Source organism: Antedon mediterranea, chromosome 1 (genome assembly GCF_964355755.1).
Source record: "Antedon mediterranea chromosome 1, ecAntMedi1.1, whole genome shotgun sequence".
Taxonomy (NCBI): domain Eukaryota; kingdom Metazoa; phylum Echinodermata; class Crinoidea; order Comatulida; family Antedonidae; genus Antedon; species Antedon mediterranea.
The window spans coordinates 29,752,808-29,778,733 of record NC_092670.1 but is presented as its reverse complement, the minus strand read 5'-3'; the positions used below and the strand labels follow the sequence as shown (position 1 = coordinate 29,778,733).

Sequence of the window (25,926 nt, the reverse complement as noted above, 5' to 3'; positions counted from 1 at the left end):
TGCATACCTTCGGGATGTCGAGTGTGATGCTCAAAAAATAATCACCTTATGATATGTAACCATTTAAAAAAATCTCTGTTTGCAATTTGTTTCACTCAAAATGCTAGATTTAATTGACTAATCTAGCATGCACAGCAGTTGGTGGCCTGGCGCATGTATATCTTATATAGAGGGCGTTCTTCCATTTTTAATAATCAACAAACAAACAAAATAATTGAAAAGAAGATACAAGAAGGAAGGGCCTATATAAAGTAAGGCCTAATAATAGCTTGTTATATATTTTTTGTCTAATAAAAAGGTAAGCATAGGCCTATAACTAAATAGTGATTTCATTTAACCTTTAGCCAGGCCTCCCAAGCCTGTCTACTACTACACTACAGAGAAGCAAGACACTAGTCCTAGCGGAGTATGGTCGAAGCGGCCGCCAACCAAAGCGGCCGCCAGTTTAATATCGTCATTTGTATGGAACGCCATGTGCGCTTGAATCTTTGATTGTCGTTGTCAACGCCATGGCCTATGGCGAGTTGAGTTACAGCTAAATAAATATAAGCCAACTCATGTACTATCAAATCTTTATATTTCTATAATAATTAAGTTTGCCTGCCGATAAATCAATGTATATTTTATTTGTATTTACTATTAACTAATACATAATATCGAAATATATTTTGCCGAACCTTTATATCTCGTTTACATACTATTGAATCCTTATACAGTATTGCAATAATAATTTACGTATACGGTATTGCCGAATCTTTATATCTCGTTTATATGCTATTGAATCCTTATACAGTATTGCAATAATAATAATTTACGTACGGTATTGCCGAATCTTTATATCTCATTTACATACTATCGAATTTTATACAGTATTGCAATAATAATTTACGTACGGTATTGCCGAATATTTATATCTCATTTACATTTAACTATCGAATTTTATACAGTATTGCAATAATAATGTACGTACGGTATTGTCGAATATTTATATCTCATTTACATTTAACTATCGAATTTTATACAGTACAGTATTGCAATAATAATTTACGTACGGTATTGCCGAATATTTATATCTCATTTACATACTATCGAATTTTATACAGTATTGCATTAATAATTTACGTACGGTATTGCCGAATATTTATATCTTGTTTACATACTATCGAATCTTTATACAGTATTGCAATAATAATTTACGTACGGTATTGTCGAATATTTATATCTCGTTTATATACTATCGAATCTTTATACAGTATTGCATTAATAATTTACGTATACGGTATTGCCAAATCTTTATATCTCATTTGACATATGTACTATTGAATCTTTATACAGTATTGCATTAATAATTTACGTACGGTATTGCCGAATCTTGATATCTCATTTGACATACTATCGAATCTTTATACAGTATTGCATTAATAATTTACGTACGGTATTGCCGAATCTTTATATCTCGTTTACATACTATTGAATCTTTATACAGTATTGCATTAATAATTTACGTACGGTATTGCCGAATATTTATATCTCATTTACATACTGTACTATCGAATCTTGGTTTTTATTATTAGTAATAGGGTGTGTTATACATTTAAGTGTTATTCCATTGTAATACATTGTTTGTGTTTTCAATAAAGCAACATGGGACGCGCACCTAATGTGCAGCAGCACTATTGCTGGCCGTCACGCGTAATAATTCGCGTAATTAATTACCGTATCAAACAGACACTTTCATCTTATTTTAGTATTTAAAACTCATTTTCAATTGATCAATATTTAAATATCTGAAGTAATAAAATAGTGTAGGGATATTAAATAAATTGCTGTCATCATGTTATTGTAATTAAATTTCGATTGCGAACACTACTAGTTATTTTACTAATTAATTAATATACAATAACAAATATTTTTAATTATTAATATATTTATATATTTTGATATACTTTATTGATTGGTTTATTTATATATAATTCTTAATAATTGGCTTATCATTATATTATATTAATATACAATATAAACACCACAATGTATTTTAGACTTTATTAAACATATGTATATCATTTAGAACAGTTAAAATTAAGTAATCATCGATTTGCCATTTCGTTTAAAAGAACGTACGCGTATCACATTCAATCTGTAAAAAAAAGAGAATAAATTACATAATAATGTAGATTGTTATTTACGTCCGAGGTAAAGAAAACCTGTCGAAACAATGACAATCAAAGATTACAAAACAACGACAATCAAAGCGCACACGGCGTTCCATACAGATTACCGTTATTGAACTAGCGGCCGCTTTAGTTGGCGGCCGCTTCGACCGTAATCCGTCCTAGCTAGGCTAGAGGCCTATAATCATTCATCATGGCTAGCTGGCTATGCGGCGCTAGTTCCGTTTCGCACCTGTCATTTATCTCGACTCAAAATGTGTTAAGAAACTTTATTGTGAGTACCACACCTTAGAATTAGGCCTCAAAAATACTTTTACGAAGGAGATCACACAAAAAGTGACAAATAAATCCTTTAAATTGATGAATTTACAGACGCGTTTCTCGCACATCGGTTCGTCAATTTCGCATACGCCATGTTCGGTGACTACTTCTTCGCATGCAGCTAAAGTAAAATGACGTCACGTTAAAGTGGGTCGTCACAGAGTATCGTGCATATTAATGAAGCAAACTTGCTGAGCGTGTTTTCCACCACGCGCGACGCGAGATTTATCGAAACTCCTGAGCCATCGACTGAAGATCATGTTTTTAACAATTAAAATGACGGCATATACAACAAAATATAATTGTTTTCACTGCTGAGGATAATAAATAATATATTTAATTTTAACATAACAGGAAAGCCTAGATACTTCCTTCCAGTGCGAATAAAAAATAACAATAATGTACAGTATTATTAGTACATTATGTATTTTCAGATATTGCAAGACATGAGATCCGAAATAGGCTAGGCCCTAGGCCTATAGTCCAGTCAATCTAGTGATATTTAGAGGTAAACCCACCACAAATTGCAATAGTAACGAAACATTGATTTTTTCATTCCAAATGTACTTTAGAATGACATATTAAAAGTCACCGAAAATTGAAGCATTGGAACACATTATTTTTTACGTAATCTCAACAACTATATAGCGATTTTATTCCGTAAATATTTTTGGGGTAGGGGGTAACATTTATGCCCATAACTTGTGGTTTTATAATCCAATCTCAATAATCTTGATATCAATATGTAGAATATATATGTCTTTCTAATATACAATTTAAAAAACCAAAATACAACACCTATTTATATAACTAGAGGTCAAAAGGTTATTGAGCTTTTACAAAAACTCATTTTTTTCCATAAAAAAATTATTAACTTTAATATCGTATGCCATAATTGTGGATGCATTTAATCAAAATTGTGTTTTTTCTGTACCTATCGATATATAAAATAGGAAACATGATGTTAACTAGAAGAATTTTAAAAGTAATGATGTACTATTCTTATTGAAATTGATTCTTGATCAAATGTTATGTAAACAATTTTGTGGTAGGGAGTAGCGTTTATGCCTATAATCCATTGTTTTATAACCATATCTAAATAGCTTTAGTACCAATGTGTATAGTATATATATCCTAATAATATACATTAAAAAAACAATTAATACAACAGTTATACGTAACTAGAGGTCAAAAGGTCATTGACCTTTTACAAAAACTCAAATTTTTCCTAACAAAATTATTATCTGCAATGTCTTATTCCATAATTGCCGATGCATTTGATGAAACTTGTGTTTAGAGGTAACATTTATGCCTGCCAATAAAATCTAAATAACTACAAATGTGTATAATATGTATTTCTTACTCTAAAAACTAATTGATACAACAGTTGTTATGTAACTATAGAGGTCAGTGACCTTTCACGAAAACTCAAATTTTCTTAAAATAGCGTAAAACTAAATTATGTTTTTAATTATATATTGGAAGTATTTGGTGCAAATAATGTTTTTCCTGTACCTATTGTATCGTCATGAAATAGGAAAAATGGTGCTAGCTAGAAGAACATTGAAATTCATTACCGGTATGTACTATTGCTGATTAATTAATGAGTCTTGATAATTTAGAATCAACTCATGATTTACTATTGATAGATTTTTGATGATTTTAGTATCAATGAATGTACGTAATGACAAGTATTGGATCTCCCCAGGGTTGCGTCCTCTCTCCTCTCCTGTATATTATATACACGGATGACTGTCGCAGCAAACAGGACAATAGTCATCTTGTCAAATTTGCTGACGACACTGTCTTGCTGTCTCTCCTTAAAAATTCACAGGACGGCCATGGTTCCGCATTAGATGGAAGTCAATGTGACCAAAACCAAGGAGATGATTGTAGATTTTAGGAAGGAGAAAAGACGCAGCCCTATGGTATCCCTCATAAATGACGAACCAGCAAAATTGTCCATTCCTTTAAATACCTAGGACAATCTCAGCTGAAAATTAAATACAGAGGTAATAGTAAAGAAAGGGCACCAGAGACTTTATCTGTTAAGGAAGCTGAACCATTTTAATGTCGATAAAGTCATTCTCAGGTTTTTTTTTATAATTCCTTTATTGAGAACGTTTGAACTGTTTTACTTTATATGCTGGTTTTTTAGTCTTAGGGTCAAAAAGAGAGACTCACTACAAAGAATTGTTAATTTAAGTTCTAAATTAATAGGTTGTCAACTTCGTAGCTTATCTTTCTTCTGTGACATGCAAACTCTAGAAAAAAGTAGAGCTATTCTAAAAAATTTTAACCATGCTTTGTTCAGTGATTTCGAGCTCATGCCTCTTGGGCGTCGCTTTCGATGCCTGGCATGTAGAACACACCGTAAAAGAAATTCTGTTTTGCCAGTTGCCACCCGACTCTTAAATTCTTGAACTTTGACTCTTGTTATATTGTACTGTGTATTGTGATATTTTTGTATATTTTGTAAGATCATTTTAATCCAGACCTTTTTATTTGAATTGCCCCGTATGGGATGATATTGTTTAATCCTTCAAATAGAAAATCAGTATCACTTTCTTGTTCGGGTATCAGTACAGTGCAATGCCGTTGCATTCACCACATGTAGTTATAGTTACCCCTGAAGGCTTCAATGAGATTCAGGTGCTGGCTTTAAGTCTGTGTGTAGAGGAACCATGTTTCCATCATCTGATCTTCCATCCCCAATCTTCGGTACACATATCAACCCCACTCCATTGCTAAAAGATAACTTGAATTTGAACTTGAATATTATGTTATGTACCTTGGTTGTGGTACGATTATGAAGTTATATATGCGAGGTTGTACTTGTAGATGGGATGGAGTCAAAGGCATTCCATGTTTTCCAGGTCGTCCATTGTACAGACAAACTAAATCATTTTCTCTAGCAACCACAATGTCATCCTTTGTAGCTTGTTTGCATCTGAAGACTACAGCATAATGTCAGAAATAAGTGCAATGACAAGCTTTTTTTAGAGCCACTTGTTTTCCAATTCCAAAAACTCTGTATATGTTTTGTCACCAGTATCGCATGAGCAAACAGAAGGTTATCACAGATGTCTCTCAAAAGTACTGTTTGAACCAGTTTGAGTTTGATAGTCCAGCATCTCAGTTCCAGTCTAAAGAATATCACAAGATGTTTTAAATGTTTGATTGTAGAGGAGCACTAGATAGATCCGTGTCATCGGATAATGACAGTTGTTTTCCTGTTTGCTGATTCAATGGTTTTTTGTACTATCCGAAATAACATCTGCATCAGCAGCTGCATTCACTCATTGCCATTTTGTTCAAATACGGGTACTAATTACGAAGATTTATAAATTGTTGTTTGTTACAGAAAGTGATCCTATTTTGTGGAACATGTCACTGGTAAAATGTACAGGGATACTACCACCTGACCCGCCTTACCATGTGCGCCGTCTTTGGTGGATGAGCCGCTTTCATAATCATCAAAGACTATGATGGCAGATCGCATCATAAGTCTCTACACTATTCCATGGAATGCTGTGCAGTAGAGCACTACCATCTAGAATGTAGGCCTACTGGACATCATTCAGTGAGTTGGATGTGTTAGACTATTCATTGTTTCAACATGGCATCATGTTGGTTTATTAGCTGAAAGTATTGTAAGTTGGTTGTTTCAAAAAGTGCTGGTGGATAACAAAGTTCATGTTCAAAAACTTCCTTGTTGTCACCTCGAGTCTCCTCTGGAACTGTAGGATCAATGCACACATATTTGCCATTATGTACTTTATTGGCAGAATCTTGAATACATTGCAAGACTTTCTGGCCTAACATCCGTCCAAAATATTCAATGCTTAATACCACATTGCCAATATTCCGAGTCACCTGCAGTAACTCCCGTGTCAATGGTATGAAGTCTCTGAGTCGTAACCAAATGGATTTGTCAATTGCTATTGTGTTCCTGACGTGTGGCCAAAGTTCTCATGTTGGCCGCTGCTGGAGTAACGCCCTGGTACTATTGCGAGGCATTACATTCAACGCAGATTTGGTCTGGATGTACTCATTCCTAAATCTCTTTTCAAACCTCTGGTTTTCTTTGAGGCTTCTCATAGAAACCTTTTCAATCACCAGGTCTGTTGACAATCCAGCCCAGATGGTCCGAACGTCATACAACATGGAGGTCATTGTCAAACTGCTGTTGAACATCTTTGTATTTCTACTGGTTAAAAAATCGTTAAAATACTTACACATCCCAATATAAATACTGTAACCATGGCAACACAAATGCCATCTGGAAAAAAAATGGAATGTAGATCATCCAGAAGCAACAGGAACAGGAACTCATCTGCATCTTGAGCTAGTCATGTGTATCGCTTTGGACTGAAATGTTCACCCCACAGTATCCCTGTGTGTATACCATTGTTGTTTACAGCGAAAACAACATTTTTAGCCAATTGACACATTATGTTGTGTTTTTCCGCAAAAAATGACATGCTAAATAAAATGTTATGACTATAAGTTTGATATCACTGAATAGGAAATTTAATAAACTTTCGGATGACATAAATCACACTTGTATATAATGTATTTCAAATGTTTAAATATATGTAATTAATGGGGCATATTAATTTTGACTTAAAATGACCTTTATTGATCTCTGACCCCTTGACCCAATGCTTGGATTTTCGGTGACTTTTAGTATGTCGTTCTACACTTTATATGGAATTCAAAAATACTTGCTTTGTTACTATTGCAATTTGTGGTGGGTATATCATTAGATTGACTGGACTAATACCGCACTACAGCGAGCTAGGCCACGGACGAAGTACACCAACTAGCCTAGTTAGTCTTATTGCCAGGTATTCCTTGGCCCAACAAAATTTTTCCTGAAATTAAAGGCCAGGTGCGGGAAAAAAATTTCTATTGATCATACATTCCAATAATTATCGATCTATAGTTTCCCCTATGTTTCATAATTTTGGGGATTTTATTTGTGTTACAGGAGCTTGTTGAAAATTAGCACTTTCATATCATATCTATATATAAACTAGATTTAATTCGTCACTATGACGAATTATAGGTTATATGCATTGATTTTAATAAAGATAATTGATTTTTAAAAGATATTTTGATTCATTGATTTTCTCAGATTCTATAATTATTTATAATATATGATAGGACCTTGCTAACGCGAATACAATAGCCGGTATCACAATCCGATCAAAGATCCCTCTGCGTATAATGTCATTTGCTGTTACATAATAATAAAGACATAAGTTATTTTTTATCTAGATTTCATTATAAATCATGTGTATAATATATACACTAAGAAATAAATTTGAACAAACAATACGGATAATAAAAAAAAAAATCTTATTTCGTTTCCCAAGGTGAGACTCGATCTCGGTACCTTGAGTGCCATAGACACGAGCACACACCACCGAGCCATACACAACTGTCTAAAAATTGTAGAAAAATTCCTCCGTGTATTTACTATGCAGTAACCACTTTGGTGCAGATAGATTATTAAATACCGCAATGAATTATAATTTTTTACTATGATGACATCTCTAAAAATGTACAAAAATGATGCACTGTCAAACTATATACTTTTAACTTTAATATATGAACTTTTGGAGGAAGAAAGTTAATGTTAAGTTTGTTATTTTGGCCTAAGAAAATGTCATAATTTGTTTGATTGTCGAAATGAATTTTTTTTAATTTAATATGCAATCAATTATGGCTTAATCAACTTTTGTTCCCTTAGTTTAATAATAAATCATACATAAGATACATACACTTCAAGAAAATGAAATAAAAAATATGTGTTCCCGAGCATTTTGACGATCTATATTAATTTTAAAATTTAGCATATTTTCACCATTTTGTTAACTTACACGTGCGTAGCCTGTCACTTTTGACGTGCTCGTATAAGGCAATTACGCGTTGAAAAGTGAATAAAATATGATGATATTATTAAAGAAAGGTTGTACAACCGAAATCGGACAAAAAGAGTGCGCATTAACGTATAACGCGCAGTGCGCGTGCAAAAATCTGCGCACTCATGGCAATTTTTTAAACGCTTAAAATTGCCTGAAACGTACTCTAATTTCATCGAAAATAAATTTTGACAATTTTGAACATTTTAAGCGCGCGTACGCAAGCGTTATATGCGCTACGCACGTAATTGTATTGCCATATGATGAAATATGACCTGAAATTTATGAGTACCAAATTTTGTTTAATTGTGATTCATGCTTGTGAAGATATGATTACAAACGTGATTTCGTAAAATCGCGCGTAGACCGCGTAATTTTTGATTACGCATCGTGAAAATATAACCACATCGATTCCTGGCCATAAGGAATATACTCTGAAAAATTGACTTAGATAGATGAAACTGATATCAAGATAATTCACGGACAAAATAGTGCTAAGGAAAGAATAAATAAATAAATAAATAAATAAATAAAGATTTTGACAGAATCAAGAGGTTATATGCATATCATGCATATAACCTAATTATGGTTAATTCTGACATAGGCGAGCACAATGCAAAAACTTCGGTACAAATCTCCGCCTTGGATACCTACCTTATCTATCTGAGATGTACCGCGAAACGTAGATTTGATAACATTAGTGTTCACGGCGACGCTATTGTTCCATATTTCTATCTTAGGAAGATATTATAAAGAGTTTTTTAACACAATTTATGATTTCAACATTAGATTTTCATCTCAATTTCAATTCTTCCCGGTCAAACTAATTTCCGGGTTTAAGATAAGTTCACCTTGCAACAACCTGTTTTCAAATATTTTCTCTCTTTTATACACAAGGGTGCAGTTAAAATAATAGATTTGACCCTAAAGGTGACTGGAAACCGGCACTTTCCATCAATCAATACAGTGTCCCTTTGGAAGACAAAAAAAACCCAGAATATTTGGCCATTAATCATAGCCATTTCAGTTTTTTGGAAGATGAAAAAAAAATCAGATATAGGCCATTAATCATAGCCATTTCAGTTTTTTGTTTATTTTAAAACATACCGCGGCGCGTGTGTGAAGGTACAGTAGTTAAATAATAGGAATTATACTGCAAATTAATAAAGATCAAATTAAATATACGCCATAAAGAATCAGAATATATTGTGGGGAATAGTATTATAAATTTACATAGGGAGATTTGATGATAAGACATTTTTCGAGTGAAATCCCGATAGCTGAGTTTTATTGAGTAAGCTTGCAGGAATAACTGTAGGCTATCTTCCTGTGTCCCGTTAGGACCGAGATGTCTGCCCATGTTGCAAGCCGTACCATAATGTCTTCTTTCTTGGGCCCACTCTGTCACGGCAGTTAGTTTCAAAAGATGATTAAATTAAATAATGTATTAATAATTATTAGGATGGTATTCATTTGAATAAACGCCTCTCCAATAAAACATCACTTTGAATAATAACCCCCCCCCCCCCCCACCCAACTATCTAATAAACGTCCATCCACATACTTATATTATAACAACACAATTATACGGTACTATTTGTAGTAGAATTCACCGCACTGTTATCTACTATTTACCAAGCATTTGTTATTCTTTTAGCACTTTTCATATCTATTAGAGGATTTCATTTGATTATAAATGTTACCATATTATTAAAACTACAAAATTTAACATATATCCCTCGAATAAGCACCTCCCTCAAATGACCTCCGCCTCCCCAAAGGGCCCTACCAAACAATAAAAACTGTACTTTAAAATGTTATTAATCATCTAAAACACTGTGAAACAAAGTAGTTTAGTTTTACGAATGTCAAGCATTTTCAATAATGGTAACCGAAAACGTATAAGGAGAACATTATCATTCCGAAAACCATCGTCTACACTTCCTAGAGGGGGAACGAGCGAAGCGAGCTCACCCTCTAGTAGTTCAAATTACACAGTAAAATCTCTATTCTTTTGTACACAAATTTTAAAAATAGAGAGGCATTTTAAAAAGCTAAACGGTGTGGTAAAAAATGTTATCAGATGACTAAATATAGGTAATATAACTTGAATTTTACATTTCTGGTATTTTTATTCAACTTCAGAATTTTATTTTCATGCTATAGCAAAAATTATCCACCGTATATCCACCATCTTTTTTCACCTTTTAGGGAGTCACCAGACATGTTATTACATTATGTTAACTACCTAACTACTAAAAAAAAGTCTTCCGGTTTTTTTTTGGCAGAATTTTGCCAAATTTTGTATTTGACCATATTAGGGGAAATTCATGGTTTTTCGTCTTGATTTCTGTTACAAATATTTGATTTATGTACAATTAACCAGATATTATATTTAAAATTCATGCCTGTACCTGAGCTTTAAAATGTTTTAATATAGCCTACTGAACTCAACCGGACTATAACTACGCACGCTACCACTGATATAAATATTAAGCCAACTATAGTCTTACTATTGGCTGCTACAGTACTAACCTCAGCTACACCAATATACAAAATATTAGGCCTAGATAATAATAAATATTTGTATTTATTACAGATTATAAACAATGGAACCAAGTACATCCCAATTACAGCCTGAAAATAAGGTGGGCCTACAGTAGTGTATAGGTGGTAGGCTCTATCAGGTTCGCAGATCGCAGCTACCAGTTACACTACAATTATTAAATAATAATAATCAAAATCACCAATGAATTTGTTTTTGCCTTCTAAATAGTGCAGTCAGTTGTTATTTACCACAAATAACATTCTTGATAATCTAGTAGTGAGCAAATTAATAGACGATAATACATAATTAAACTATTTGTTTTTTATGATTTAATGTTCGGTCAGTTGAAAGTGCTGAACTAAACAAATGTATACTTCTCTAATTTAAAAAAGAATATCAAATTATATAAATAAAAACAGTGTTTTATTTCTATTCATTCATAATCATAAATTGTTATGTCATTGTGCACTAATAATATAGGAATGGCGAGAATTCCGTCTTGAAAAAGATAATGAATTGCGCTTCGAAGTTGAACATGAGGTGCAGATGGAAGTAAGTAAATTTCTGTCATTAAAATTTACCCATCTAAAACTGTACGTACTGTATGTACACTGTACTAATTTGTGTGTAGGACAAACACTGTAATATAATTTTTGGTTTTTTTTGGACTTTCCACATTTACTCTAATGTTTTCATGCTACTTAACTATTGAAATTGTTCCGCCAAATAGCATTTTAAATTCTTTTATAATAGCCATTCAAAAAATTAATGTTTTTAAATAATTGTCTATGTAACTTTGTAAATGAAATACTAGTGAAATTTATTTTATAGTGCTGTTTATTACATGGGAATATTTAAAATTGACCACACTTGATCTATTAAGGCCTGTTTATACTGAGAATGTTAAACAACAATAAATACATGAAATATACATTACATCATCAGCAATAAACACAAGAACATTGTATCGTATCAATTGTTTGTTCGTTTGTAATATTTATTGCTTTCCATAAATACAGGATACAATACAAACATATACAGTAGTTGGAAGTTACCAAAATCAAACAAAAACTATTAATAATAAAACAGTTATGGAATAGCAGAGGATAACCCTTTAAGCTGAGGCGGGCTTGTTTCAGAAGGGGTCCTCGATAATTATTAAACATCTAAACATTACTGATCATGTTCATTAGATTAGATAGAAAAGTATTACTGTATATTCTTTAAAGACATTATTACTATTAATATTTATTCTATAGATGATGTTTATTTTTAATCCAAACTACAGTAGGCTATAAAATAATCCATATTCTCTATTATAAAATATTCACAAATTATAATTAATAGTTTGTTACTTTTATTAGTTAAAAGAAGGTCTAGCTGAGGTATTTGGTACAGAGCTTTTACGCAATCACATTTACAAGTTTACTGCAGGGGCCAAAGTAGCTGTGTTCACATGGCATGGATGCTTAATCTATATATCCTTCTTTATTTACAGTTTATTAGGAATTTTTATTTTTCTTGCCAAGCCATAGGCAGTTATATCCAAGAGGACGGAAGCATTTGGAAATTGTATCACGTTTAAGCTTATAGTTTACTATTGCCGAAAACATCGGAATTTGTAAACTCAGACTGGGCATGTGCAAACCCCAAAGCATGAAACTATAGTCTGTGAGACCTGTTCAATAAACAATTTGTTCATTTTGGCTGTATAATACTATTGATTGATCATTTAATAATGGTCAAAACAAGCCTTCCTCTGTGGTAAATATTGTTGGTGAATGGTGTGTATAGATAAAGAATTGTTTGATTAGTGAGTACGTTTGTGGGCGGCTGAGAAATTACACATTTTGTTTACTGGAATGTTGGGGTGTGCGTCACTCGGAGGGTCACTACGGCCTTAAGGAGTATAGTTTTGTTCATTTCCAACTATATTTATGTTACAAAATGTCTACACTACTGATTGTTAAACAAAAATAATTAAAAATGAATCATTATTTATTATTATAAAATAGAATATCAATACAAATAGCATCATTTATAAATGAAAAAAGACAAAAGAAAGTGGCAGCGTTTTTTAAAGAAATAAAATTTCTTGTTTATTTAAAATCTTTATGCCAAGCATTATGAATAGAAAATGAATCACTGTTCTATCAGATAAGTGGTAATCCTCCAGACACAGGTGTTATTTTTGTAACCCCTCCTCATCTTGAATGATGAACTGTGTTATTTAAAGTGCACGGCTGTGTACACTGGACCCCATGCCGATATTGTAGGCTCTTCAGGTATGGTAAACGGTGCCCCTTTCCTTAACTGCTCAACCATTTGACTCGCTCGAATGAGAAATATTTTTTGTATATAATTTACTATTACTTACATTCTATGACATAGTCTATGACACTACTATTGGCAGAAGGGCATTTTATTTATTCATGACCTATATCTCATGATAATTTGTTTTAAAGCTATTCTTTCCTCAATGTAATTATTAGGGAAGAATTATTATCTAACACTACAGAGACATAAATTACATTTTATCAGCATATTACATAATTGTTTAACCCTTAACCGCAATGCACCTACGAGGACAAACAGAGGCTGCTTATGTATCTAGAGACACACCAATGCTGATGTACCTCAACACTCATGCAGCATTAGAACAGATGAGAAACCAAGCAGAGATGGATGGAACCAGAGGGCCTAGAGTAAGTTAGGTGCATTTATGGAGGTCTATTATGTTATACCTGCTGCTAAAAGTATAATCTGTTTAATTTATTGATTGATTAATTGTTGAAGTTTCCTTTTATAAGGTAATAATTCCAAACAATGTATACAGTACTTGCATTATATAATATGAAAAAAAGTGGTGTTACACCATCAAATAAAGGTGAAAAGGCACAAAAGAGGACAAGATGCAAGAGATGACAAAAGTCATGTAAATTGATTTTTTTGTATAAATAATTTTTGTTTTTCTTTTGTTGTATTTGTATGTTGTGCCTTGTGTTTTCTTGTTGAGGGATCAACATGTTAGTTATCTTCATGTTTGTCAGTTAGAATTCAATCAATCTTATTAATAATACTTGTAATTGATTTATTTTATTACACATAGGTTATGGTAGTTGGGCCTCAGGATGTTGGTAAGAGTACAGTTTGTAAGCTGTTACTGAACTACGCCATCAGAGTTGGTAGACAACCAACTTATGTAGAACTAGATGTTGGACAGGTCAGTGGAACATTAGTTCTCATTTTGTTTTATATATTGTAACTTTTTATCTGCCTTGTTGAGTGGCTTCGGCATCGGTGTTATTCCTAAGACAATAATAAATACAGATGATTCACAGAAACACACACTACGATCTGCTAATGGTTCAAAGAGCTTTAATTATCCTTTAAACTTAAACAATAGAGTACACAATAATAATTAGAAAGCCACTCCAAGAGTGCATACCTCTGCCTACTGTAAAATTCTCCTACATAAGATTTCTCCGGGAAAATATATATATATTTGTGCGTGTCTTAATGCTGTGTGTGATTTAATTTCACTACATTCAAGTATGTGTATGCGAATTTAGTTTAATGGTTATGTAACCAGCCTTTCAACTAACAATAGATTATGTTGACTAAACAATAGAACAGCAACGGCAAAAACAAACGGGTGAATTTGAAAAGAAAATTTTAAACTACTCGTATCAAAAAACCTGTAAATTAAATCAATTTATATTTTAAAATTACAAATCACAAATTATAACTCTTGCCTCTTGTACAAAAATGAAGTTTTTTGGACAAGTAGTTTTCGAAAAAATGCAATTTCAGTTTACTTGTTATTTTAAGACTGCTCGCCAGCTTTAGAAAATTCTGTCCTATCTTTTAACACTAGCAGGTCTAAAAATTATACTAAAAAGTGGTCCAGAATTGGGACTGTGGTCCAGATTGCTTCTAAAATTTAATGGAATGGTCCTTGACCACATATCTAGTGTATTATTGGCATTTTAGTAAAGATCTTGTAATTACTTTTTGAGTAATCCTGCTAACAAACAACCAGACAAACGTGATCGACTACATATACCTCCTTGGTGGAGGTAAACATTGTATTATCTAAGATTCAATAGAGGTGTTTTAGCTAATGCAGTCAGTAATAATAATATAGGTCTGTAATCTTATGGAGATTGAAGCCTGACTGACTACCATGTGGTTTCTCCCGTCTAATGTTACCCATATCTACCCACCTATCAGCGGGATCAGAGGATTGTTCCATGAATAAAGGGGTGTCAAAGTCTTGCATATGGGTATCAGATTTTACTACAATATCAATTGATTGATTTTCCTAAACACATTTTTATCTTTCCCACATCCAGGGAACTCTGTCAGTGCCTGGTACAGTGGGAGCACTTCTTGTAGAACGACCAGCAGATGTTGAAGAAGGCTTACCACTAAATGCACCATTAGTATATCACTTTGGAGTCACTACGCCAGGGGCTAACCTCAAACTTTACAACCTGCTCACATCACAGATTGCAGATATTTTGAACACACGCTGCAAACTCAATCCTTTAGGTAATCATACTTGTGAAGTTACTATTTTATATCTTGTGCACTAATAATGTATTAGTACATCAAACAACCATCTGTACACAATATTAAAGCATTGAATCTGTACTCTTTCACAATTGACTGCAAAAGTGAGAGATTTGTGTATGAGCATGTGTTCATAGTAGTAAACATAAATTGCATTTCCAAACAATGTATATATTTTGATTAATAAAAAACACTAGTTAAATCATGAAGATCCTACCGTACATAGTACAGTACTTAAAATCTAAGCCAACAGGCTTCGGGTTGCTTATTGCTATTGTTAATTTTATATACACCAAATCTAAAAATAACTAGAATTTAATAATAATTCGTCACTTTGACGAATTATAGGTGATCATTTTTATCATTTTAATGAAATTAAATTTTGCAAACATGCGTGTACGTTAGCATACGATCGTACGCCATCCTATGACATGATGCATGCTTATAGTGCTGAGTTGTACCTATTATGTGTCATATATAATATGTACAGTATATACTGTATATCTATATACAGTGTAGCATAGGTGAAATTACGGGGCACATCATGTTCTAATTTTTTGGTATGATGGAATTATCAAAATAAACTCGGAAGATGACAATTTAGAAAGATAATGAATTGAGCAAATAAATATAAGAATTGGAAGAAAATTTGGCACGTAGAAGCGCTATGCGCGCTCTTTGAAATTTGTATAACTGTGACGAAAAAGATGAAAAAACTACTTTTTAACTTCAACTGGCCATATGTTAAATTCACAACATCCGATAGGCCTGATTTTTATACGAATTCATATCTACATTTCATCAGCTTTCATAATAAATTATAATCATCAAGGTAACCTTCAATTCTGAAGAGCTGTATGATATTCAAATTTACGGCGAAGGTGAAATTACACGACATACGTTATTCAAGTTTATACGCGTGATGACGTCATCAAAATAAAAATAGTGGCCAGTCATGAGAAAGTCAATTAATTGAGCAATCACATACTAAAATTTGAGCAAAAATCGGGTAAAAAATAACAGAGTTGCGTTCTATTGAATATGATAAAATATGACGCAATAGAAAAAAAACTTAATTTTAAATTCAAGTGGCCATTTGATGACGTCACAACATTTTTTTTTACACAACATGTATTCATATCTACAATTCAATGGCTTCCAGAATAAGTTAAAAAAATTGGGGGTCATCGTGCATTCTGGAGAATTATTTTCATTTTAAAAATGCCTTATTTTTCAGCATTTTCAGCACTTTGGTGCAATTAATTAATCGTATAGCGTTATTTTAAGTCGGGACTGACTCAAATTTGGTGAATGTACTAAGGATGGTGAGTAGAATGCGATTTGTAAAAAAAATCGTATTTTTACGCTTTTTAAGTATCGCGCGCGCAAAAATTATTTTTTGCGCAGTAATTTTTTGAAACAAATGGCCTAATTCGTGCTCTAAATTGATAAAAATTTAATTTTGAACTTTTTAAATTTTTAAAGCGCGATTTCACGCGCATGACCCTATGTACGTATGCGTTTTTATTTGCTAATATTTTTACCCTTGACCTGAAGTTTACGTGTAGTGAAATTTCATTAATATGTGATAATGAATTATGGAAATGTGACAAAATGGCGTATAAATGACGTCACGGATGAGTGATCACGCTGAAAAGCTTATTAGGATTAAGTTATATTATTTGAAAGATATTGTGAAATTTTGGTAATCATTGACATTAAACTTTTTGAGATAATTGTTACACAAAATAGTGCCCAGAAACAATAACAATAAAAATTTGATACAATTACAATAGGTGATCATTTTATTCTAAATGATCACCTAAAAAGATTACTGGATGTTTTTGTTTTGTTATACATAGCTTCTACAAGTGGCTGTGTTATCAATACATGTGGTTGGGTCAAAGGTGATGGATATAAATGCATCACTCATGCAGCACAAGCATTTGAAGGTAATCAATAGTTCAAAATTAAATCTTACAAGTGGTAGTGTTATCCCAGGTTTCTGAATGTTCATAGTACTGTAACACTTAGAACCTATATCCATGACACTCTCCTTAAATTTATAAGGCCAGAAACCTCTAGTCTCTTAGTCCAACACTAATTATATTTAAAATCGGGTAATAATAATATAATAATTGTTATGTTATTTATAATTAAAACATTCTTATTTTAGTTGATGTAATTGTTGTACTTGATCAAGAAAGATTATACAATGAATTAGTAAGAGACATGCCATCTTTTGTAAAGGTGGTGCTTCAACCTAAATCAGGAGGGGTAAGTTAATTAGTACAGTGTATGAAAATGAGACAATGAGTGCAATATGACTCATGTTAAAAACTGTAGTGACCACTTTATAAAAATATTTTATCCTTTTTATTTATCCTCTTAAATCCTCTTATTTTTAAACAATAAAAACACCCAAGAAATGTTAATTATAAACCTTATGAATTAATGATCATTTTATATTGTAATTGTATAATATTAATTTGACTGAATTCAGAATTTCTATTTGATTGCTGAATAAATAAATACATTTATTTGTATACAATTAATATTGTATGGCAGACTGTGGACAGATCACAAACATTCCGTAGAACAACTAGGGATGACCGAGTGAGGGAATACTTCTATGGATTCAGAAATTGTTTTTATCCTCATTCTTTTGATGTGGATTTTGGTTCAGTTGAAATATATAAGATAGGAGGTATGGAATTGTTTATACTAAATAGTGTTGCATTAAAGTCTTAAAATGAGGAAATTGAAGTGCATATTTTTGTGATTTGCATTCATTGTGGTGTTTGTTTTGTTTTTTTTTATACTTTTTAAACTCAATTCGCCCCAAAAACTGGATGCTCAGTGTGGTAGCTAAAAATTGTCTGACAATCTGTTTACAATCTCCAGACAGTTTGGTTTCAGTCTGTAGAATTGACTGTACTGTCATACGGTTTAAATAAATGCACATTTAAATAACGCAAGTTTTTGAGGACATTTCTCTCTCTAAAACTACATGTGTAAAAATGATAATTCGGTTTATTCTTCTAGCACCAGCTGTACCAAACTCTTGTCTTCCAATTGGTATGACGCCAGAAGACAACCAGACAAAGCTTGTACCAGTCCAGCCAAGTAAGTTTGGTATTCTGATTAATAGACAATATTGAATAGCATTGTATATAGGCTAACACATTTTATTGGTTCATTTTGAATTATATGAAGTTCAGTATTTGTTCTATTGCATGGTAAAGTTCTATTTGATAGTGCTATTACATGGTAGCTATTTATAAAATTGGGTAAAAAGAACCAGGATGGTGACTTGCGCATTTCAAAACCAACCTGTAGTGTGTAACGTCTATTAACTGTTCTATTCAACGAAGTCAGAACAACGCCTTTTTTAATGTCCTAGCCGTCGACATTGATTCACTGATGCCTTGAGTAAAGGATATCTTGAACAATAAGATGGTGCTGAATTTTGTTTTTTTCTTTACAGATAAAAATTTAGTACATCACATTCTTAGTTTAAGCTCAGCAAAATCTCGTGAAGATGACTTGGTCACTGCCAATGTAGTAGGATTCATATGCATGTAAGTCAAATTGAAATTCAATTTCAATTTAAAATATTTATTTAAAAAGATAAAGTTTTACACTTTTACTGCCAGAGTTATTCTTGTTCCGTCTTTTGTGGGAAAGACATAGAGGCCACTACAATTAACATATAGTTTCTATGAAAACAAACAAACACTAGAGGTTGCAATCTAAATGTTTACAATATTTTCATATATACAAATTGTACAAAAAATATTTAAAATTACCAATCTCAAAGAACAAAACAAAGTACATAGACTATAGAAATAAACTAACAAAAAATATCACGTAAACAACACTTCTCAAACAAATTTAACAGCTACAAAGACAACATTAAAAAAACATGGCAAACAATCAACAACGCACTTGGCAAAAACACAACTAAAATTATACCTAAGTTCTTTAATAACAATGACTAAAAAATCACCGACCCCGTAGATATTGCTACCAATTTTAACCGATACTTTGCAGAAATAGGTCCTACGTATGCCTCAAACATTCAATCATCTTCCAGGAGCCATTCTGATTTTCTAAAAGACCCTAATAAAAACTCAATTTTTTTCGCTCCTACTTCTAAAAAAGAAATTATTGACATAACCTCAAAATTCAAAAACGGTAAAAGTTCGGGCCTTGACGATATTTCTCCAAAAGTAGTTAAAGACATTGTACCTCTAATTTCGGAACCGTTAACAAACATCTTCAATCTGTGCTTGTCTACCGGAAAATTCCCTACAGCCTTAAAAACTTTTAAAATTATCCCAATTTATAAAAAAGGAAACCCTCACTCTTTTGCAAACTATCATCCCATCTCTCTACTATCGTGTTTTTCAAAAATAATCAAACGTCTTATATATAATAGACTTTTTAACTTGTTTTCTTATCACAATATTCTTCAAGACAACCAATATGGCTTCAGACCAAACTACTCCACTGATCTTGCCGTTCTCGATATCTTTAACAAAATCTCCTCTGCCCTCTCTGAACATCATCACACAATCGGCTTATTCCTTGACCTTTCTAAAGCCTTCGACACAATTGATCATTCCATCTTACTATCTAAACTTTATCACTATGGTTTTCGTGGGACTCCCTACTCTCTACTCTCTACTCTCTGACTACCTCCAAAACCGAACCCAAATCACATCCTTTAATTCTCACTCCTTGTGCTGCCTTCCTATGACTTGTGGCGTCCCCCAAGGATCTATAGTCGGACCTCTCCTTTTCCTCATTTACATCAATGATATCCAACAAGCCTCAAGTTCTTTTTCTTATGTTCTTTTTGCCGACGATTCCAATATTTTCCTCTCTCATCCCGACCTTAACCAATTAATTTCAACTTTTAATTCCGAAATTCACCACGTCTCAAACTGGTTCAAAACTAACAAACTCTCATTAAACTTTATAAAACTAACTTTATTCACTTCTCAAATAGTAAAAAATCTAAAGAAAACCCCATCGAAATATTCATAGACGATGTTTTAATCAAACAAGTTGATCATACTCAATTCCTTGGAGTGACAATTGACAACAAACTGAACTGGAAGCGTCACATTAATACAATTTCCAACACAATCTCTCGATCTATAGGTAGAATAAACAAACTCAAATTCACTTTCCCACAAAACATTTACTTTCCCTTTATAATACCCTTATCCTGCCACATCTTAATAATTGCAAAATTGCTTGGGCTGTCACACATCCTAAACACCAAACACTTTATCCATGGACTAGCACAGAAAAAACAAGACTTGACAAACTTTTTAAACTACAAAAAAAGGCGATCCACATCTGTACCCATTCCCAACACCTCACTCATTCCAAACCCCTTTTCTACAAAGTAAAAACTCTTAACATCTTCGACATAAATAAATTACAGACTGCTTTGTTCATGCACAAATTTAGTAATCAGAGACTTCCTATCACATTTAACCGATTTTTTACAAAAAACAACGAAGTTCACAATTATAACACCTGCAACTCTAATAAATATATCCCAATCAATAACCATTCCACATAGTACAGTCACATAAGTAAGGAAAACTAGCTCCAGCTCGATATTAGTGCCAAAATACATTTTATTGGCTAACTTTGTTATTCTTGAGTTGCTGAATTCAAAAAAGTTAGGTGCCATTTTTTTCGACCACTCCTTCAGCCGCCATTTTGTATTTCAAAATGGCCGACATTCCACACTGAACATTGTCATCCATGGTATCATCGGAAAGGGAATATTATACTGATCATTTTATCCCATTACATCCATATCAAAAAATGCATAGTTACATAGTTATTTAACAATAAAACAAGTCACGTGACCAAAAAGGTCAACATTTTAATTTTCTCAAATACTTTACTGTTTGGTATCGTAGGATAGCTTTTTTTATTCTGAATACAGTTTTACTAATATCTATTTAATTTTCCTTTATTTATTGTCATAATTTTCCAATTATGTAAATAAATTTTTAAATGTACAATAAAAAAGGTCTCCTTCGTATTAAGATAACAACGGTTTTTCCTATTGGTTTTAAAATTCATTCAAATGTTGGTAACATTTATCTGGTTATAATAACAATTTCAGTGTGTGAAACTACTGTAGTATAAGTTAAGTTTAACTATCAAGATCCTCGATATGCCCGGTGTTTGCATTGCAAGTAAAAAACAAGATCAAACAACCATTGCTTTGCAGGTAAATTAGTTGCGACGCAAACATGATTTGGAGGTAAAGTAATTGATTTTAGTACCTTTTATTTGACCAAGTTCATACAACTACTACAGCAGAAACAGAAACGTAACTTTGGAAAGTAATTTAGATTTGTCTTAATTCTGCTAGTTAATTTTTTTTTATTTATAACTATATCCAGTGCAGTGGCATCTATGTTGTTTTTTTCAAACATGGTTTTCTGCCAATAACATGGTTGAATGTTGTAAGCCTAGGCCTATATATATAAAGTAAATCGATAAAAAAGTTGTTGCTTATTTAAATTAATTTATGTACACATTCTTATATTATATATATTGGATATTTGTGTGACCATAAAGGCAGGATAGAAAACAGCTCATCTACACTATGTATAAGTAGTCAGATGATAACATAATTTTATTGAATATAAATTAAATCGGTGGCATATGCTCATACTCATAAGAATACAAATAGTAACAACAAACGGATACAATAGGATCATGCCCAAGAACAATAAAATAATAATAATAATTGAAAACGCACCGATGACTGAAAGGCCGATTCCATCTCCTACCGGTGTGTGGTCGCACTTCACTCTTTAAAAAAAAACTCACTGCATTTTGCATTTTTGATAAATATAACTGAGAAATGCAGTAAAAGTAACAAAATTAAAATACAAATTTATAAAAGGGAATTCAATAACTGAAATCGTTACATACAGTACATATTTATAAAGTGTCTATAGTTAAAAGATTTCGTTTTTCTCAAACTAATTTGAATATTATTGCTGGAAAGCGGATTTTGTTTCCCTTCTTTCCGATAAGTTCTTAAAGTTAAGTTACCACAAACAAGTATAGTTTGATTAATTATTCTATATGACTTTTAATAATAACAACGTATAGTTAGGATTTATATTGCGATAATCACAAACCATACGTAAAAATCAAAGGGAACCTTTAGATGTTAAAAACACCGTAATTTGTTTCTTTACAATATCGATTGGTAGTTTGTAAAGGCAGCAGTAGGAAACTGACTTTTCTTTATTTCATGTAAACTTTATTTGAGGAAAACTAATTGATCTTAATTTTTGTTTTAAATTCTTAAGATTTTTTCACTGTATAATAATATCAAATGCAAACATTCTGTTTGCTGCACTTCATCTGACGTTCAAAGAGAAAGGCGTGCCAATTAACATTGGCATTGTGCACAGATGGCTTTATATTGTGTGGTACCCGCTTTGACAAAAATACAAATGATTTTGAACGCTACGCAAATGATACCATGACCCGTAGAATTTTTTCTTTTTACGAAAAACAGAAATGTAAACTACTAAAAATAAAATAGATTCAGAATTTAAAAAGCTATCCAACGAAACAAAACAAAGATGTGATTTGACAACAGTTTATTTCACCTTTGTTCACGGACTATAGTTATTTTGATTTTAAATTAAATAACTCGGAAACTTGACATTGAAGTTAAGTGTAATCCAGTACCGTACGGTACTTATTTAGTATTAAGATAATATATAACATACTATAAAACATATAAATGAACAATAACAAAGTAGAATGAAAATCAAACAAACATTTGAATAAATTGTAAAACCAATAAGAAAAACCGTATTTATTTTAAAATGAAGGAGACTACTTTTTTTTTGTTAAAATGAGTATAGCGATTTAATGAATAGGCAAACTGCCTTAAAAAGTGGCATGTTTCGAGAAACTATTCTCATCAGAAGAAGAACAGAAAACAACGCCTAAACTACTTATATACCAATAGGACAGGTTGTATGTAAATAAGAAAGTAATTAGCATGATAAAACACAAGGAACATTTAAAAACAATTTATTTACATAATTGGAAAATTATGACGATAAACAAAGTAAAATAGAATAGATATTAGTAAAACTATATTCAGAATAAAAAATTCTATCCGATACCAAACAGTACAGTATTTTGGTGAAATTTCATTTTGACCTTTTGACCTTTATTGGTCACATGATTTGTTTTATTTCGCAATAACTATGTAACAATGCGTTTATTGATATGGGTGTAATGGAATAAAATAATTGGTATTACATTCCCTTTCCAATGATACCATGGATGACCAAGTTTAGTGTGGAACGTCGGCCATTTTGAAATACAAAATGTCGGCTGAAGGAGTGGTCGAAAAAAATGGCACCTAACTTTTTTGGATTCAGCATCTCAAGAATAACAAAGTTAGCTAAAAAAATCTATTTTGGCACAAATATCGAGCTGGAAGACATAATAACCCGTACTAACAGCAAGAAACTCAATTAAATCCACTGGCCCTATTTTATGGAATTCTTTTCACACCTCCCTAACTAACCGCTCTTTCGAATCTTTCAAGTTTTGCTACAAATCATCGTTGGTATCAAAGTATTCAATCGATCTCCCCTAAGAATTCAGTCGTTATCCTCTAACCCAGTTTTTTAACTCTTGTCCAGCGTCTTCGTCCCTTCTGTCCTCGTTCGTCACATGTTTTTTTCCTGTGTCTTCTTGTGCTTGTGTATGTAGCTTAAATTTTTTATTATTTTTTCTTTATTCTTATTTATTTATTCATATTTTATTTTCATTTATTTATTTATTGACTACTTTTGAAACATTTATTATATATACTTTTTGAATTATTTTTTTTCTGGTGGAACTAGCCTTAAAGCCATCTGGGCTTATTTATGTTTCTCCAGCATAAGTGCATCCTAATTAAAAAAAAAAAAAAAACACTGTAATATTATTTCACAATGATGGGTCTTATGAAAATAAATTGAATATTACTGAAATATAGTTCCAGCAACAGAAATTATGACTTTACCAGTCATTTATTGGTTATAGGAATGTTTACATTTTTTTTTGTAGAACAAATGTTGATATTGAAAGAGGTACATTTACAGTACTGTCTCCGGCACCAAGACCTTTACCTCAGCGTTACTTATTGCTAAGTGATGTCCGTTTTATGGACATAAAGTGAAATCATTTACTTGTTAACTTGATTTTGGTAAAAGTTTGAGCACAGGCTGTAATTGTACAGATTTTCTCTTCTGCTGTTACATGGAGTAACTGAAAAGAGACCCCAAGAGATAAAGCTGCATTTTTGGCTGATTGTATCGTCATCTGTGTTCACTTACAATAATTCAGTACGGGTAGATAAACCAATATTGCTGCGTCATTTAGGCCTACATGTATTGGATATAATTTATGTTTCAGAATGGCATCAAGACTTGTAATGTCGCTTATGATATAAATGAAATGCAGAGATGTTGATGAATTTTAAGGGATTTTTAAAATAAAATGCAGTAACAAAATGATTTTTTCTATGCATTTCATTTTGTATATGTACGGTCAGTCGGTTAAGCTGATCAAAATGTTCATTCACTTCTTTGTTAGCCGTCTTAACTTGGATAAATCAATCGGTCAGCAAAAGCTGAATCGGATTCAGATTGAAATGAGAGATTGTTCTGACCAATTTATACGCCATTTTGTGAAATCACATCAATCATATTTCCATAACTCTTTGTCACAAATCAATAAAATTCACTATACGTAAACTTCAGGTCAAGGGTAAAAATATTAGCAAATAAAATTTAGTTTTGATCAATTTAGAGCATGAATTGGGCCATTTGCGTGTTTCAAAAAATTACTGCGCAAAAACACTTTTGCGCGCGCGGTTCTTAAAAAGCGTAAAAAATACGAATTTTTTGTACAAATCGCATTCTACTCACCAACCTTAGTACATTCACCAAATTTTACTCCGTTCCGATTTAAAATAACGATATCAAGCAGGTTAAAAATGCGCACATTAATTGCATAAAAGTGCTGAAAATGGTGAAAAATATGGAATTTTTAAATTGAAAATAATTCAGAATGCACACTGACCCCCAATTATACAAATTTCAAAGAGCGCGCAGTGCGCTTCTACGTACCTAATTTTTCTTCAAAATCATTTTTTGCTCAATTTCATTGTCTTTCGAAATTGTGATCTTCAAGTTTATTTTGAAAAAATCATACCAAAAAATTAGAACATGATGTGGGTCCTGTAATTTCACCTATGCTACACGGTATATGGATATACAGTATACTGTACATATTATATAGGACACATAAT

General features: G+C 32.1%; 1 protein-coding gene across 1 annotated transcript; it reads left to right on the top strand.

Moving 5' to 3' along the window:
• Positions 1-208: 208 nt before the first annotated feature.
• On the top strand, positions 209-25,149 carry LOC140063634 (polyribonucleotide 5'-hydroxyl-kinase Clp1-like). The gene is made up of 13 exons (XM_072110068.1): positions 209-298; positions 11,022-11,070; positions 11,451-11,522; positions 12,335-12,448; positions 13,550-13,675; positions 14,080-14,193; positions 15,326-15,524; positions 17,408-17,497; positions 17,722-17,822; positions 18,114-18,252; positions 18,591-18,671; positions 19,033-19,126; positions 24,681-25,149. The coding sequence occupies exons 2-13, from the start codon at positions 11,032-11,034 to the stop codon at positions 24,790-24,792; spliced, it is 1,281 nt and encodes a 426-aa protein (XP_071966169.1). The 5' UTR covers positions 209-298; positions 11,022-11,031; the 3' UTR covers positions 24,793-25,149.
• The last annotated feature ends 777 nt before the right edge of the window (positions 25,150-25,926 follow it).

Bases quoted from the DNA above. Each gene is read 5' to 3' on its own strand.
- LOC140063634 (XM_072110068.1), top strand. From the start codon at position 11,032: ATGGAACCAAGTACATCCCAATTACAGCCTGAAAATAAG. The intron at 17,498-17,721 runs GTAATCAATAGT...TTCTTATTTTAG, and splicing joins TGCAGCACAAGCATTTGAAG to TTGATGTAATTGTTGTACTT. The intron at 17,823-18,113 runs GTAAGTTAATTA...ATTGTATGGCAG, and splicing joins TTCAACCTAAATCAGGAGGG to ACTGTGGACAGATCACAAAC.